Source organism: Apodemus sylvaticus, chromosome 23, assembly GCF_947179515.1.
Source record: "Apodemus sylvaticus chromosome 23, mApoSyl1.1, whole genome shotgun sequence".
In the NCBI taxonomy this organism is placed as follows: Eukaryota; Metazoa; Chordata; class Mammalia; order Rodentia; family Muridae; genus Apodemus; species Apodemus sylvaticus.
In genome coordinates, this window is record NC_067494.1 from 48,325,402 (window position 1) to 48,343,239 (window position 17,838).

At 46.7% G+C, this 17,838-nt stretch overlaps 1 protein-coding gene across 2 annotated transcripts in view; it reads left to right on the forward strand.

The window, feature by feature from the left end:
* Smoc2 (SPARC related modular calcium binding 2) overlaps window positions 1-17,838 on the forward strand; it is a 136,209-nt gene that overhangs the window by 59,027 nt on the left and 59,344 nt on the right. For both annotated transcript variants that reach the window (XM_052169773.1, XM_052169774.1), the window contains exons 3-5: window positions 528-634; window positions 1,607-1,706; window positions 14,727-14,774. In XM_052169773.1, coding sequence (XP_052025733.1) covers window positions 528-634; window positions 1,607-1,706; window positions 14,727-14,774 — 255 coding nt within the window. The remainder of the gene's footprint in view (window positions 1-527; window positions 635-1,606; window positions 1,707-14,726; window positions 14,775-17,838) is intronic.

A 17,838-nucleotide genomic window follows, 5' to 3' on the forward strand; every position in this document is an offset into this window, starting at 1 on the left:
CCTGACTAAGATACTGTCATATCTATATGTCTCTGTCTCTCTGTTTCTCTCTGTCTCTCTCCATTACTCTGTCTCTCTGTCTCTGTCTCTCTTTGTGTGTATGTGTGTGTGTGTGTGTCTTGACTCCCTGCGAAGGTAGCCTCAGCTCTGCTAGGTGTTGGGCTACTGTGGGATATCAGGCCCCAGCACCTGTCTCTAATTCCAGTTGAGCCGTGCAGTCTGGCTTCCCGTCTGCATCTAGGTGCATCCTGGGGGCCCTGGCACAGCTTCCTTCTTGCTTTTTAGGAAGCCAGACTTCCCAATTTCCCACAGACACCATCAGCGATTATTCCCAGCCTCCATTTCCTTTCTATAAAGTATCAGGGGAATGAGGCATACTCCTCCCAGCTCTTGTGAGAACAGAGGGGGTACCTGTTGTGCTGGGTAGCCCAGTAGTCTACCCCCTCAACAGCTTGTGCTTATCTGTTAGAATGTCCTCTGTTGTCTTCCTGCCTGCCTGTAACTGCTCTACCATGGTCTTCCCGCAGATGTGTCCAGGTGTGTGGCTGAGAGGAAGTACACCCAGGAGCAGGCCCGGAAGGAGCTCCAGCAGGTGTTCATTCCAGAATGCAATGATGATGGCACCTATAGCCAGGTGACTTGCGCTGCCTTGAGAGTCTAAGCCCAGGCCATTAGGGTTGAGGTGCCAGGGTTAGGGGTGAAAGGGAAGGAGCCAGAGCCGTTGAGCCGGAAACAGTCATCTTGTTTCTGAGACACCAGCCTCAGAAGCCTCACAGAATATGATGGTGTATAGGGGAAGGTTCCAGACCCCAGCCATGACGTACGCATCCTTATGCTACGTGAATGTGGTGTGAGATAGTTCTCTCAGAAAAGTTCATTAACCCTGGCCAACTGTCTGAGCTCTGGTTCTGACTGTACCTTAGCTCCTTCATGGGCCCCACGAGTCAGCCACAGAGTCCATGGTAGGATGCTGCCCCGTCCAGTCATCCCTTGCCCATAGCCATGCTGCTGGCCAGACTGTGTCAGAAATAACTTGGTTCTCATCTGTCAGTCGGTGCTGCTATTGAGAGCTGCCTGCAGCACGCCACCAGTGTTGTAGGTTCTGGGGGGAGTCGGGGGGGGGGATGGGAGGAAGTGATCTCTTGTGAAGTATGGGGTCATGTATCTCAGCATAGTCATGTGACATTTGGGAGAAGGGAGAAGGGAGAGCATGGGAGAGGAGCTACACTCACGGATGTCCCCTATTGTGGTCAACTGAAAGTCAGACAAAGGGATCTGGGGGAACCGAGGTGATGTAGGAATGCATCATTCCTCCCGGACATTTATCTCCTCGCCCTGAGTCAGTCACAGGCTCATGGAGAGATGTTAGGGACCGGCTTTCCCCTGTGTGAAGTGAGGGCTTTAGGTTCCTGCAGCAGAGTCTGGCCCTCCCTGTTGTGCAGTAGAGTATACCGGTTCCTTTCCCTGCATGCATCCGTGGTGACATTTAGCATGTAGCTTCCACTGCATGTCCAAATGCAGCACCTGAGAGTCTCCGCCATCCTCCGACGTGACTCTGTAGGAGAGTTGTCTGGGGTTAGCTCACTTTCCTGTTCTTTCTCCACAGGTCCAGTGTCACAGCTACACAGGATACTGTTGGTGTGTTACCCCAAATGGGAGGCCCATCAGTGGCACTGCTGTGGCCCACAAGACACCCAGGTGCCCCGGTAGGTCTGACTAATGCTGGATCTGGGGAAATGACTTTCTGTTTCTCTTGGTCATCTTACTCAGAATTCCTCACAAATCAAAAGAACATTTAGAGAGAGGCAGTGGCGGCGGGGGAAGGGGCGGGTAGGATGAACTCACTGACGCACCACTCCACATTGACCTGGAGAGAAAAAAAAAAGCAAAGACTTTTGTCTACATGTTGGGGCAGGGGACAGCTCACCATAAGGACACACTGGGCATGAATAATTTGAAAATATGACCACAGAGGCTTGAGTCACCAGCTTGAATGACCCATTGTTTTCCTTGGCCAAAAAAAGCAAAAGCTCCTGCTTTTATATACATGGATTTTTTTTCAAAGAGAAAGTGGGTCTTTCCTCACAGCTCAGTTCCCAGACGCTTATGCGTGATATTTTATTACTCAGACGGGAGCTTCATGTCCTCAAAGTAACAAGGCTGGCGGACTCACAGTCTATAAAATGGTCCCCTTTCCACTAATATTTTACCAAAAAAGGTTATAGATGATTCAGATGATTTTTATGTGAAAATGGTCTCCTGCCTGGGCCTGGCTAACTTGCTGTGTGCTGAAGGAGTCTCGTCTGAGGAAACTAACATTCTTGTCATCCGAGTCTTTGGGTTGTAATATGAAAATAGGCAAACTGATCGTGGCTAGGAATGAAAGGCTCCTATTTCTCCAAGTTTGTCACTTGAGGGTTGAAATGTTAGTGTCTGGAGCTAAGTGTCAGACTTACTTTCTATTTAAGGGTCAGGCACTGCCTGCCTGTGGAGATTCTGTTTGTTATTGTGACCCAGGCGGAGGAACTGGGCACTGATCGTTCGTTGGCCGTGGCCTCCTCAGGACCTTGCGACAAACCCTGCATTTCAGTGACTATTCATCTCTGAAACCCACATGCTCTATATCATGCAGAGTAGAAATACATTTGTTTTATTTCAAAACTGTTTTACCACTGAAACCTATTTTTTCTCATGAGCTAATGTTTACATTGAATGGTTTCTGTATAGACGTGTGGAGGGAAAGACAGACCTGCTCTCCAGGGAGAAAGCGGAAGCCAGGGCCACAGGATTCCATGCCCTCTGAAGTTTACAGATGGGCTGTGGGGAAACAGGGCATCCTACTCTAACTGCACAAAGACAAAACTGACAATGTAGCCTTACATAGTACAATGGACATCTTCCTGCACCATGACACAGCTTGATGGAGGAGTGGGGTAGTAGGTTTCCATTGATATTGGGCTGGCTTTGTCAGCAGGTTAGAGTGGTCCCACTATTGTCTGCAAATCTCAGGGAGCTTATGCTTTGGATATGCCCATGTCACCAGCAACCAGCTGATGTTCAGCACAGGTGGTGTGCAGCACAGGTGTAGGTGGTATGAAGCACAGGTGTGTAGGTGGTGTGTAGCACATGTGTAGGTGGTGTGCAGCACAGGTGTGTAGGTGGTGTGCAGCACAGGTGTGTAGGTGGTGTGCAGCACAGGTGTGTAGGTGGTGTGTAGCACAGGTGTGTAGGTGATGTACAGCACAAGTGCAGGTGGTATACAGCACAGGTGATACATACTGTTCTTCAGTTATAAACTACCTGTTAAACTGGGGTAAAACTTCAGAATTTACTACCTATCTTCTGCCTTCAAATTCACACCAAATTCACTAGATAGGTATACTCTATAAAACTAGAATTCAGAAGTTAGGTTAGAAACAAGCAGAAGACAGCAAATTTCTGTCAGAATGGGTGTGTGTGTGTGTGTGTGTGTGTGAATGCATATGTATGTACATTTCTAAATGTGGGCATATATATATATATGTGTGTGTGTGTACACATGGTATACATGTGTACATAGCATATGTGTGTGCAATGTGTACATGTGTGTGCAATGTGTACATGTATATATAGGCATAAGTATGAATGTGTATATATGTATGTATGTTCATGTTTAGATGTGAGTGTATGCATGTATATGTGTGTACATGTATATGAATGTATATGTGTTTATATACATGCATGTATATATATGTATATACATGCTTACATACAAGAGTATATGTGTATATGTGAATGTCTCTGTATATGTAAGTATGTATGTGCATGTGTATACATGGTATATATGTGTACTTGGTATATATGCATGTAGTGTGTGTACATATATATATATATATATACATGTTTGTGTGTCTATATATATATGTGTGTGCACATGTATGTGTATGAATTTGTTTCTATATGTGCTTATTAGGACCATGTGTGAACATGCTCTGTAGCATCTAAGTGGGGATCGAGGCTGGTGTCTCTCCTAGGTCTGTATGCAATGACATGGTGCAGAACCCCTCCCCAAGTCCTCACTTGCACCAGGAAGACCTAGGTGAGGCCTGAACAGCCATTCCACAGTTGTATGCTGAAACCATGGATGCAGAAAACCTCAGCTCCAAAGTGGTCGAAGCAGTAGCATTTTCCAGAGGAGCACACCCCTGTGTCTTCATGCCAGGGCAGCACAGGGTTCCACTGGGACTCTCAGAACATGGGCCTGGAGTCCGAAACCCAGGTGACATGTGGCAAGGGAGAGGGCAGAAGCACAGAACACCCATGGCAGTGTAGTCACTCGGGGCCCAGCACTTTCCTTCTGGGAACACATCCTGGAGGAACACAGCTGCCTGGTACAGACATGGGGCCGGCCTGCAGCAACACTGGCTGTAAAAGCCAAAAACCCTGGGACTGTCTGTAGGATAACACAACACAGAGTGCTAGCCTCACAGAAGGATAAACATCGGTGCAGACAGATACGCACTCCCTGTCTCTCTCACTGGTGCCACGGAGCTGACAGCTGTGTGAGTCAGAAGACCTGGGAAAGCACAACCCAGGGCAGGGAATTTACAGCTCCGAGTGGACAAAACCAGCCCTGGCCTGGAGGTGTCCTGTTGTGACCACAGAGGCCCTGGCCTGGAGGTGTCCTGTTGTGACCACAGAGGAACAGAACTGATGGACAGACATACAATAAAAAGGGATTTGTCAGACTGCCTTACATCCTGTGACCTGGATAGCCTGAGAGCGGCTGTCTCCAGAACTCAGGAGCTGATCGGTCTGTGAGGCCGGATGCCTCCACGGTTTTGGCCCTGGTACCAAAGGCCTGGAGAATTTCTGGAGTGTCCTGGTTTTTGGTACATGTCACAAGCTGGGTTCTGATGTCCACAAAAGGATGAATGTAGCAGCAGTGGCTACGGCACTGGAAAAGGAATGAGGCAAAAGCAGGGCCTTCCCCTCAGAATTCCTTCCTTCCTTCCTTCCTTCCTTCCTTCCTTCCTTCCTTCCTTCCTTCCTTCCTTTCTCTCTTCTCTTCTCTTCTCTTCTCTTCTCTTCTCTTCTCTTCTCTTCTCTTCTCTTCTCTACTCTTCCTCTCTCTCTCTCTCTCTCTCTCTCTCTCTCTCTCTCTCTCTCTCATTATTAATGGATGTTTTCTTTACATTTCAAATGTTATCCCCATTCTCAGTTTCCTCCCTCTCCTGGAAACCCTCTATGCCATCCTCCCTCCCCATGCTTCTATGAGGGCGTTCCTCCACCCACCCCACTCCCACCTCCCCACCCTCAATTCCCCTACACTGGGGCATCTATTGAGCCTTCATAGGACCAAGGACCTCTCCTCCCATTGATGACTGACAAGGCCATCCTCTGCTACAAGTGCAGCTGGAGCCATGTGTACTCTGGTTGATGGCTTAGTCCCTGGGAGTTCTGTGGAGTCTGGTTGGTCGATATTGTTGTTCTTCCTATGAGGTTGCAAACCCTTCAGTTCCTTCAGTCCTTTCTCTAACTCCTCCATTGGAGACTCCATGCTCAGTCCAATGGTTGGCTGTGAGCATTTGCCTCTGTAATTGTAAGGCTCTGTTAGGGCCTCTCAGGAGATAGCTGTATCAGGCTCTTTTCAGCAAACATTTCTTGGCATCCACAATAGTGTCAGGATTTGGTGACTGTATATGGGATGGATCCCCAGGTGGGACAGTCTCTGGATGGACTTCCCTTCATCAGACTTCTCTTATCTAATGACCACTGGAAGGTGATGTCTCCATTTAGGATGTGGACACTTCAAATACCCTGATCCAAAATCCCTCTCACAGGTGTGCAGAGAGGCTGATGTCTTAGCTGCTGCCAGATCCAGTCAATCAACATCTCATTGGGCTCGAACATTTTTATTTACATTCTTAATCCTGATCCACAATTGTCCTGAGGGATCAGGATGGAAATGCCCTAATTCCTTTCTTACAAACCTGAAAAAGTTCCCACTGACAGCCACCACTAGCACTAACAAGTAATTAGGCCATAGATCATAAGTGACCTCCCTGTCCTTCTGACTCCCTGTGTCGAGCTAGGTGTGAGGGGCAGAGGGCTCAGGCAAAAGAGACAGTGTAGAGATGCTAAGTCCCTTTAACGTTTGCCTCCTTTTTCTAGTTCACTCCTCAATGGGCATACCTGAGCCACCGGCCTCTGTCCACCACAGGGCAGTGCTCAGCCATTTCTTACAGCATTCCTTTCTGGATTTGTTTAGCAAGAAGCCCACTCACTGTTCACTGTTATCACTGCTATTGCTAAGCACTGGGCACCAGGGAGCCAGCACTGAGTGGAGCCCGGAGCCTGGGCCAGCAATGGACCAGCTCTGCGGACACATACAGAATACCATCTGCTCTGTCCGGTGGCATCCAGAGAAACACAGCAGAGGGATGGTTCTCATAAACAAGGGCAGGTTTGGCAGGGGTAGGAGAGGGTCTCATTTCTGAGTGCTATTCACTCCGATGTCTTTTGGATTACGTCTGTGCATAGATCAGGTATAGAAAGCAGGAAGACCTGAAGAAAGACTCCCGTGGTGGTAATGGCGGTGGGGATAGCTTCTAGAAGAGCGGTGATAGGAGGCTGAAAACAAGGGTGCTTTAGTGGGACTGAGCTCTTCCCTGGTGACTTCCTGTCCCCGCTTCTGAGAGCGGATGTCCCTTGTTTAAGGCTTGTAGACTTGGGCGCTTCCGGTAGCCCTGCATGCTTAGAGCTCTTGCTCTGCAGCTGAAGCTTGCATATCCCGTCTGACACCAGAAATGTCCAAGAAAAATGGCAACGAATCCGTTCTGTTTCCCTCCTGTCCCACGCTGGTGAAGGATGTAGGCTCTCCAGAGGATCATGGGTAATCTTCAGGGGGTTAATTCTTCATTCTGCTTCTCCCTCCCTCCTTTCTCCTGCTTCCCCTGCCTCTCTCCTGCCCTCTCTTTCTTGCTTCTCTATTTCCAGACACTGACATGGCTGGGCCTAGATGCAGATGTTAGAAACACAGAAACTTCCCTCCACGGAGGACGTCCTTAGTGGGCTAATTTTGTAATATGGAAATAGCTTCAGGTTTTCATCCCTGCACCCTCACTGCTGACTGAGAGCTCATTCTTCGTCAGGCTTAAGATATTGTAGGCTGACCCCTCATGCAAGGACTTGAAAGATCTCTATTATTTTTTTTGAAAAGCATGTTATTTTATTGAAAAAGGAAGTAAAAACATTTTATGATAGAATCGAAGATTTATGTGGAAAATATTTCTGATAAAATAGAAGATATATAGAAAAACATGTTAAAAATGACAACTTTCATGGAAAATTAAAGAGTAAAGTGGTAGACATAAAAAACATTGCTAAATTAATTGAAAAATGAAATAGAAACATTTTATGATAGAATTGAAGATTTATGTGGAAAATATTTCTAATAAAATTGTAGAAAAATGTAGAAAAACATTTTAAAATTGAAGATTATCATGGAAAATTTTATATAGATATATTGATGGTAGGCATAAAAGTATTCCTAAGTTGATTGAAAGTGGAATTATAAATATTTTCTGATAAAGTTGAAGATTTACAAGGAAAATATTTCTGACAAAATTGAAGAAATATATAGAAAACATGTTAAAATGGAAGATTATCATGGAAAATCATACAGATAAAATGGTAGGCATAAAAATCATTCTAAGTTGATTGAAAGTGGAATTATAAACATTTTCAGGCAAAATTGAAGAATTACATGGAAAATATTTCTGATAAAATTCAAGAAATATATAGAAAAACATGTTAAAATTGACTTTCACGGAAAATTATACAGATAAAATTGTAGGCATAAAAAACCTTTCTAAGTTAATTGAAGGTGAAATTAAAAACATTTTGTGATAAAATCAGAGATTTACATGGAAAACATTTCTGATAAAATAGAAGACATATATAGAAAAACATTAAAATTGAAGACTATTATGATAAATAATGTAGATAAAATGGTAAGCATAAAAAATTACTAAATTAATTGAAAGAGGAATTAAAACATTTTCTGATAAAATTGAAGATTTACATGAAAAATATTTCTATTAGTCTATGTATTTCTATTGGGGAATTGATTCCATTGATGTTAAGGAATAGTGATTGTTGCTTCCTGTTATTTTTGATGTTATTTTTATGTTTGTGTGGTTACTTTCTTTTGGGTTTGTTGGTAGAATATTACTTTCTTGCTTTTTCTAGAGCATAGTTTCCTTTCTTGTATTGGTGTTTTCCATCTGTTATCCTTTGTAGGGCTGGATTTGTGGAAAGATATTGTGTAAATTTGGCTTTCTCATGGAATATATTGGTTTCTCCATCTATAATAATTGAGAGTTTTGCTGGGTATAGTAGTCTGGGCTGGCATTAGTGTTCTCTTAGGGGCTATCTGAGATCTGCCCAGGATCTTCTAGCTTTCATAGTCTCTGGTGAGAAGTCTGGTGTAATCCTCATAGGTCTGCCTTTATAAGTTACCTGCCCTTTTCCCCTTACTGCTTTTAATATTCTTTGTTTAGTGCATTTTGTGTTTTGATTATTATGTGCCAGGAGGACTTTCTGGTCTGTTCCAGTCTGTTTGGAGTTCTGTAGGCTTCTTGTATGTTCATGGGCATCTCTTTCTTTAGGTTAGGGAAGTTTTCTTCTATAATTTTGTTGCAGATATTTATTATCCCTTTAAATTGGAAATCTTTGCTTTCTTCTATACCTATAATCCTTAGGTTTGATCTTCTCTTTGGGTCCTGGATTTCCTGGATGTTTTGGGTTACAGGTTTTATGCATTTTGCAGTTTCTTTGACTGTTGAGGCAAATAAACTCCAATGTTTTCTATGGTATCTTCAGCACCTGAGATTCTTTCTTCCATCTCTTGTATTCTGTTGTTGATGTTTGCATCTATGACTCCTGAATTCTTTCCAAGGTTTTCTATCTCCAGAGATGTGTCACTTTGTGATTTCTTTATTGTTCCTACTTCCATTTTTAGATCCTGGATGGTTTTGTTCAGTTCCTTTACTTGATTGTGTTTTTCTGTAATTCTTTAAGGGATTTTTGGGTTTCCCCTTTAGGGGCTTCTGCCTGTTGACCCATGATCTCCTGTATTTTTTAAAGGGAATTATTTATGCCTTTCTTTAAGCCTTCTATCAGCATCATGAGATATGATTTTAAGTACAACTCTTGCTTTTCCGTTGTGTTGGGGTATTCAGGACTTGCTGTGGTGGGAGAACTGGGTTCTGATGTTGCCAAGTAGCCTTGGTTTCTGTTGGTAGGGTTCTTGTGCTTACCTTTTGCCATCTGGTTATCTCTTGTGCTAGTTGGTTTTGCTGTCTCTGGCTGGAACTTTTCTCTCCTGTGATCTTGTAGGCTTGTATCCGTACTCCTGGAAGACCAACTCTCTTCTGGCAGGGTCTGTGCACAGGCTGTGGAGCCACCTGGCTCCCTGGTGCAAATAGCTGTGGGAAGACTTCTGTCCCAGCTGCTCCCATGATCTTATGCCCTGTGAACTCCTAGCTGTTACCCTCTAGAGAGAAGGTGGAAATCTCACCTCCACACTCAGAAGTGAAAGTGCTGCTGGGAGATGACTTTCTCCTGGCTGGCCAGGCACAGAAGGCTGTGGAGTTGCCTGGCTCCCTGGGCAGGAAGAATTCCATCCCAGATGCTTCACTGATTGTCTATTATTTTTGACTTATGTGTATATGTGTGTGCCTGTGTGTTGATGTGCACCATTTGCAGATGGCAGCAGAAGGACAGAGGGTCTCAGATCCCTTGGAACTGGAGTTACAAGAAGTAGTGAGCCTCCTGGTGTGGGTGTTGAGAACTGAACTCAGACCTTCTACAAGAGTAGTGTGTGCTCTTAGTCTCCCAGCCATGTCCCCAGTGAAAAGACTCTCGGCATCACAGTATCCTGAGGGTCTTCACCGGGACACTAGTCAGAGCCAGAGGTTGGCCTTTGAAATCATCTTCAGATTTCAATTCTCAGGAGAAGAACAAAAACATTATGGCTTGTGTGTGGTAACATCACACTGCTTGCCTCCCTTACCAAGGACCGGCTCTGGAGTTGATGGCAGGTGGATGCTTCAGTAAAGGATCCAACAAGACAGAGCCGCACCGAAGAAGGTGCCTGGCCCTGTCCATTTACCAACAAGCTTTTAAATGTTCGATCTTGCAATTTGTAGTTTTGTGACCATTCTGACAAGGCTGTGTGGGTTGATGGTCTCTTCTGGAATCTCGTCATGCCCATTTCTGCTGCTTGGTCCAGGGAATTCTACGTCAGGGTGTGGAAGACCCAGGGACAAACTACAGGTGGCCTTGGATTGGACTAGGTGACCTTCAACAGGTTGACAGAATTGAAACAGTCTTTGAACTTAGCTGGCACAGTCCCTGCAAAATTGATTTTACAGAATGCTTTGAGCATCCCTTTGCCATACTGAGTTCATCCAGGGCCCAACATGTTCTCTAATAACCTTTCTGAAAAACATTAAGAGACCTTTTCTAAGTAAGCGGTCCCGGTTTATGTCGCCCATGTAAAGATCAATACCTAGATACCTCTGGAGTCAGGCTACAAGCCTTAAAACGAGCATCATCTCTCGATTATTTGCATAGTCCTCACTCCCAAAGCATGAGCCAAGGGATACAGAGAACCGCCTATATTCCTGGGCCAGCCCTGAAAGCCGTGACTGTGTGCAATGTGGGTAGGTAGCCATACTTTACCTACCCACAGTGTGACTTCCGCTCTGTTAAATCCTACAACAATTGCGCAGAGGGCGAGAGTCACCAGAGCCTGTCCCCTCTGTGCAGACTGAGAAGAGTGGAAGAGGAGCAGAGTGTCACATCAACTCTAGGAAGTGACTAGTTCTTACTTGGCCTTGAGGAAGACAGTGCAGACGTTTGAACTGGAGCTGGCTCAGTGTGTGTGAGAAGAGACCCCCTTCATCAGCTTGAGAGAACCCACAGCTGGGAGGGGGCAGGGCAGGTCCCGATCATGGAAGAGAGCAGATGGGCAATGGCTTGTGCCCTATTCCCTCAGCAGCCCCAGGGGTAAGGAGGGGATATGAGGGACTCCTAAATACTTAAAGGAGCCATTCTTGCACATGAGGCCTAGGCATCTGTGTAGACTCCACTCCAGGCAACGGTCTTGTGGGGTGGTGGACCGGCAGATTGTAGACTGAACTTTCAGAGTTCAGAGGACTGTGTATACAGTCCTCACGCCAGCTGTTCCAGCAGCAGAATACTCTCCTTTCTCCCCTGGTTGCCTGCTGGCAGCAGATAGTGTGGGCTGTGTTTGCTACTCAGTAGCCAATTAGCTCTCTGGGCCTCAGTTTCCCTCATCTGTGTCATGGTTATGGCAGTAGGACTGGGTCTTGAGCTGCTGTTAACATCAAAAGACCTAAGGAGGGGTGAAGCTCTCAGGTCAGCAAGGGACATGGGGCAAGGAGTACTCATGTGTTTGCCTCCCGTACAGACACGCTGTGGGTGCCTGTGCGTCTACTGAGTTCATCTCCCTGCATTAGCCTGGGCTTTCTGGTGCTGTGTTATTTTGCTCTTTATCCCGCAGAACATGGCGGCATGTTGCATGATTGTAGGAATGAGCACACATGTTGGAAAAAGCTGATGGCTGAGGCTGTGGTGGTGTGACACTGTGGGGGTCCTGCTCTAATGAGTTGGCAGCTCCTTCACTGTCTACGTGTAGAGCACTTGGAATGATGTCATGGGGGTCATCTTGAGGGGACAGTTAACATGGCTGCTCCTGGCGTGCTTCTGGATGAGGCCACCGCACTGCCCGTTTGCTGCTTGGTGGCTGTTCTCGGAGCACTCTTGCTCTGTAGCATAGGCCTGCCTCAGATTTGAGAGTCCCCTGTGCCTCAGGCCAGGCAGGGCTGGCTGCAGATAGTGGGCGGAGTCTGCTACTTGGTAGCCAATTTAGCTCTCCAGACCTCAGTTACAGCAATCATATGCTCTCTCCATTTTGTAGCGGAGGAAATAGGTTTGGAGGGGGTGAAATCCAGATGTCTGGGGGGTCACAGAGCTGAGATGCTGAGGGCCCTGTCCTCTCCTCTCCTACAATGTTGCAACTGCCAATACCAACTTGATCTTTTACATCAGGCTCATGGCCTCTTGTTAGAGAATGAGAGTGCAGAAGCCATTGGCACCTGCTAAGTGACAAAGGAAAATGTTTGTCCTAACACAGAGCGCACAGTCCGTCTTTTCTTTTCTTTCTCCAACCTCCCTGCCTTCTCCAATGCCTCGCCCAAGAAAAGCCATGCGATCTGTGGTGTTGGTGGTTTCTAGGGTGATTCTTGCAGTGTTAACTGTGCTCTGAGGGAGACACTGGCTCTTTTAGGTGAGTGAGGGCCACCTGTCTGAGCAGACACCATCACACAGGCTGTCCCTGGTGTCCCTACCATACACTTCATCTCTTGGGAAAAGAGTTAGTGTGTCTTTAGGGCACTGCTCTCTGTGAGGCTGTGGGTAGGCCTCTGTTCTAGCCATGTGGCTGGATCTGTATTTTAACCTACTACCTGGACTGCCAGCTCAAAAGTCCAGTACTTTTCTGTAATACACGATCCCACCCCACCCACCCCTCCCACCCCTTCAAACCTCCTTGCAATTGCTAAAAATGGCGCCTTACTTAAAAGGTCCCTTTCACAAGACAGAAGCTCACTGACGGAGGACATTTAGCGTGCCCTTCCGGTGTTGGTCTGGGGGATGACACATCCGGGGCAGCCCACTGTGGACGGCAATGGTAAGCAAGCTCTGTGAGGAATCCCAGATGCCCTGTTGGTCCTGGATTCCCTTGGTTCGCCCACTGTCCTGGCTGCAGACCTGTGCTCTGTTGCCTTCCCCATCCTTGATGACAGAGCCTTGCAGGGAGGCTGGGAGAGAAAGCGTGGGGTCTTGGATCCTGGATAGACTCCAGATGCTACCAAGTCAACCTCTGTGTTTCACAATGTTTGGATGGCATAGAGTGTGATCAGGGACGCTTGGCTCTGTAGTGAAGCTCTTTCTACAGATGGAGATCAAGACGCAACTATTTCTGGCTAACCGCTGAGGGGACTGATGAACTCAGTGGTAGATGTTCCCAGAGAAACTTGGTGCCCTAGGGAGAGTGCTGGCTGCTCAGAGAGAACATCCCACCCCTAAATCTCGGGGGGCAGGGAGGGGAGAGTGGTGGTGGTAAGCTGTCAAGTCTTTTCCTGATCTTGTCTCTAATCAGCTTCCTGGATAGCAGCTCGACTGTAGTTCCTCCTCAGATTACAAAAGATTATCTTAATTCAGTCCCTGAGAGTCTCTCTCAAGGGAGTAGTTTAGTCATCTAGAATATTTATATTTCAGTCACAAATTAAAAATCCCTCCACATATACACACGTGCTCGGAGCTAGTACCAAAATCCTGCTCTTTCGTGGTCAGAAGAGAGAAATCTTTGATTCATCGGAGACACATGCGGTGGGCAGAAGGATGTGCAAACAGCTGGTCCCCAAAGATGGGCAGGCTGGGAAACTGGGAGGCACGGAGTGGCCAGTTGTGATCCTTACCAAGGTAAACCCAGACCCCAGAAGTCCCAGGCAGGAGAAGAATTTAGACGGGAATAGGAAGGCACCTGCATCAGATGGGCACCTGTAGGGGACCACGTTGATGAGCCAGGAAGTCCAGTTGCCCTTCTGTCCTCCTGGGTTTGGGGCTAAGGTGTCTAAGGTATAGCTAAGGGGTCAGCTACAAAGTGGCAGGAAAAGCTATAACGTGTAGAGCAGCCAGGAGACTCAGAATTGCTTGCTTGTGTGTCTCCCAACACATTACTACTGTTTTTCTCAAGAAATGCCAGCAATTGAAATGATGTCACCAAGTCACCTGTGCCCTTAATGGAAATGTTGGTCTCTTTCCAGTCTCATATTCATAGCCGAAAACAACTGTAGCAAATTATAAGTTGGGGCATCTTTGCTGAGGGGCAAATAGTCTCAGCTCTGAGAAGAGCGCCCCCTTCCCCCATGCACTGAGCAGGTGGAGGTGTAGGAGAAGTTGGTATCTAATGCTTTGGAAGCAAAAGGGCGCCACCTTGGACTTGTGAGAACTGTGTTCATGTGTGAAACATCAACACCTTTCTCCACAAAGCACGCATGGGCAGTGTGGTGAGCGCCTGGCCCTCACACAGAAGGGGGATGAGCTCTGTAGAAGCACAGGCGGCCACGGCATGTCTGTGTGGAAAGCAGACACCTGGGATATTCTCAGCCTGCATCCATCACTGTCCAGAGAACGTCACACTCCTTAGATCTGTCGGTGCTGTTTCCCTCTTCAGAAGACAAGACTACTGTTTTCCTTTCTTCCATAATCAGACTCAAGTTGAAGCCAAGGATTCGGTTTCCTTTAGCTTCATACTCCATCTGATCTGTACCTTGTGACTCCGACACTCATCCTGTCCATGTGTGCTGCTGACAAGGATGCAGGCTGCTTTTCTGGTACATATATGGCCGTATGTTGAGGTAAAGGTCTTCCACACTTAGCTGTGGAGCCTAAGAAATGGGCACTTCCCTGTACTGTCAGTGCTACTACTTTGGTTACGGTTCCCTCGGTAGTGTCAGGTGACTTTGCAATTTAACTAGAACATGAGAATGTACTTTGAACCTATTAAAATAGAAGGATAGAGCTGCTTTCCTTATTTGACGAAAACTATTTGGTAGAACATTGTAATTCCGTTCTTTATTTTCCTCTCCTAGGGTCAATAAATGAGAAGCTGCCCCAGCGGGAAGGTGCAGGGAAAGCAGGTAACTATCTGGAAATGAATTTGCATGATGGGATATAAGATTTGATCTGTTTGTACCTTGAAATGACTCTCCAGTGAAAGCCAAGGTGTCTTGGAAGGGGTTGTCCAGATCTTCAGCAGCTAGTTACCAGTCGGTCAGGTAGTACACTCAGGGGTGTTGGCCACAGCTTGTGTGGGGACCCCTGAAAGGGGCTCAGGACCACTGTCGGTATGTTGTGTTCAACTGTAAGTGTGTAGGATAGCACTGTAGTATATGAAGAGAACTGCTAATGCTGTGGGTGTGGCAGATAGGAATGCCTTGTTCAACTATGGTGTATCAGGTCACACTACAGGTATATGACAGCAACTTTGGCGGTGTCAGGTACCACTGTGGGTGTGGCAGGTTCAAATACTACTGTGGGCCTATGAGGACTGCTGTGGGTCTGTCAGGATGGGTTGTCGGTGACCTACGTTCAACTGTAGGTGTGTCAGGCAATCCTGCGGGTATCTCAGAGTCCCTGTGGGTGTACTGACTTTTATTATAGATGTGTTGAGTGACTCAAACAACATGAAGAGAGGTACTTGGCCAGAGAGTAGAGGTTCAGTATTTTGGCCTCTCAGATTCCAAGCCATAGAAATGATGGTGGTGTGTGTGTCTGTAGGGAGGCCAAAGCTTTCTCTACGGCAATGCTCTTCTGAGCGAGGGACAGACAGTCTCTTCTTTCCTTGGGGGCCACTTGATGACTAAGTTCTTTCTCTCCTGGGCTATAACCTGCCTACTAAGACACCTCGGGAAGATCTGTCCTTTTGTCCCTTGGCCTTCCTCAGTTTCCCCTGACGTCCCTATAACACACATTCTGCTTTACTCTTTGGAGTCAGGAGAGATTGCCAAGATGCATTTTTTTTTTACATAACCATAGACACCTTTTCTTCTGTGGGTTATAGTATAATAAACCTGACAGAGAGAGATGAGTAGATCCAAGTTGATTCAGTCCCATTCCTGGAGCACAAATTGAAAAGTCTTTTGGCCAGGAACTGGACTTCCTGCCCTGGAATAGAGGTCTTTGTACTGTTAAGATACATGTACGGGATAAGAACAGAGGGTCCTGGGACGGATGCAGAGAGGCCCGGGGTAGACAAAGAGGACAAAAGCATTCACAGAGCTCTGAGGTATGCGCAGAGGAGTCCGAAACAGGCACAGTCTTTGATCATTCAGTCTAGAGAATCTGCACCTGAGGAGTTACAGGAGGAAGGTTTTTGGTAGAGAATGTACTTGATGGGGGTGGAGCCACCACAAGGCAGAGGAGTCTGCTGCCTACGAGCATCTCCTTTATCAGGATGCTCACAGGGTTCACCGGAAGACACCCCTGGGGAAGTAGGATGTGGTTAAAAAATGAATTCAAGGAACAAGCAGGCCTCTGGACCAAACCATTGCTCTCTGGTCAGGCACCCAACAGGAAGTGTTAATGAAGCAACAGTCCAGGTTTAGAGAGAGAGAGAGAGAGAGAGAGAGAGAGAGAGAGAGAGAGAGAGAGAGAGAGAGAGAGAGAGAGAGAGAGAGAGAGAGGGCAGAAATATGGAGGAAAGTGCACCTTCCTGGCTCTGTAGGCTGTGTCCAGAGCTTCCAGAGGTCACAGGGTGCTGTGAGACACAACGTTCCGAGGGCAGGTGGGGTCGAGGGAGACCCGCACAGGGGCCTGAGCTGGATGGACAGAGCATGAGTGCAGCTCCACCTTTGGGGTGGACAGCACCACCTATGCCCACCTCACTCTCAGTAGCCAAGTTCCTTCCAGCCAGCAGGAACCCTGTGATCTTGGGAATGGCTCACCAGGGTGATTTGATTCTTAGCAATATACACCAGAAAGAACACCCTCCCCTCATCCCCCCCCCAAAAAAAATCCCAGGAGACATACATGCCATTTGAAGTGGCTTCTTCTTTTTTTTTGTTTTTGTTTTTTTGTTTTTTGTTGTTGTTGTTGGTTTTTTGTTTTGTTTTGTTTTGTTTTTTTGTTTTTTTGTTTCTTTGTTTGTTTTTTTTTTTTTTTTTTTGAGACAGGGTTTCTCTGTATAGCCCTGACTGTTCTGGAACTCACTCTGTAGACTTTGTAGGCTGGCCTCAAACTCAGAAATCCGCCTGCCTCTGCCTCCCAGAGTGCTGGGATTACAGGCGTGTGCCACCACCGCCCGGCTTGAAGCGGCTTCTTCTATGATCTCTTAAGAGTTGTAATATGTTAAATTTGGTTTAACTATATTATTCCTTCCATTTTATTTATTACTTATTTATTTACTTAAGAAAATAAAATGGTTCAGCAGCAAATTTGCCTTCCATGTAAGTCACACTAATTTTTTTTTTTGATATTTAGACAACAGACCTTTTCTTTTCAAGCGATTATTAACGATTAAAGGTTTTTTAAAAAAAGACTCCTTTGCTCCCCTATAATCCTTGAGTGGGGCTTCTAGACAGCGGAAGGATAGAGTGGAATCACAGCTAGGCAGGCCCCACGGGCAGGCCTTGTCTCAAATGTTGATTCTGAAGTGACTATTAAAATGTCTGAGGCAGACTTGAATCAAAGCCGCAGGGAGAGAGCTGGAGAGAGACCAGTGTCCCAGCCACCATTACGTCAGGTGCTCTGACGCCATGAGCTTCCCAGAATCCACAGGGAGGTGGTCGGTAAATTCAGTGATGATGACCCTCCAGGAAACAGAGCCATTCCTCTCAGAGTGCACCCTGCCTTCCCCCCAATCTCTTCATTTGCTTGACCCTTCCCATGCGGTGGACCCCAAACCCCACGCATACTACTCCCAAGATCCCCTCTGTGCCTCCATTACTAAGAGGCCGGAAGCACATGAGACTTCGAAGGGGTGACTTGCTGGTCCAGACTGTGGCTCTCAAAGCGTCCTTTGCGCAGGAACACAGGCAGGAATGGTGTTTCAGCTCCCACAATGACCTCTGTGGATCTCTGTTCTCTTCCCCACTTCACGGCCTGCAGTAGACAGGTCCTTTAGTACCCCTCGCCCTCACGTTTCCCCTAGTCTTTAACTGCCCTATGATAACCACTGTCCTGATGGTTTAGATCTCCCGTGTG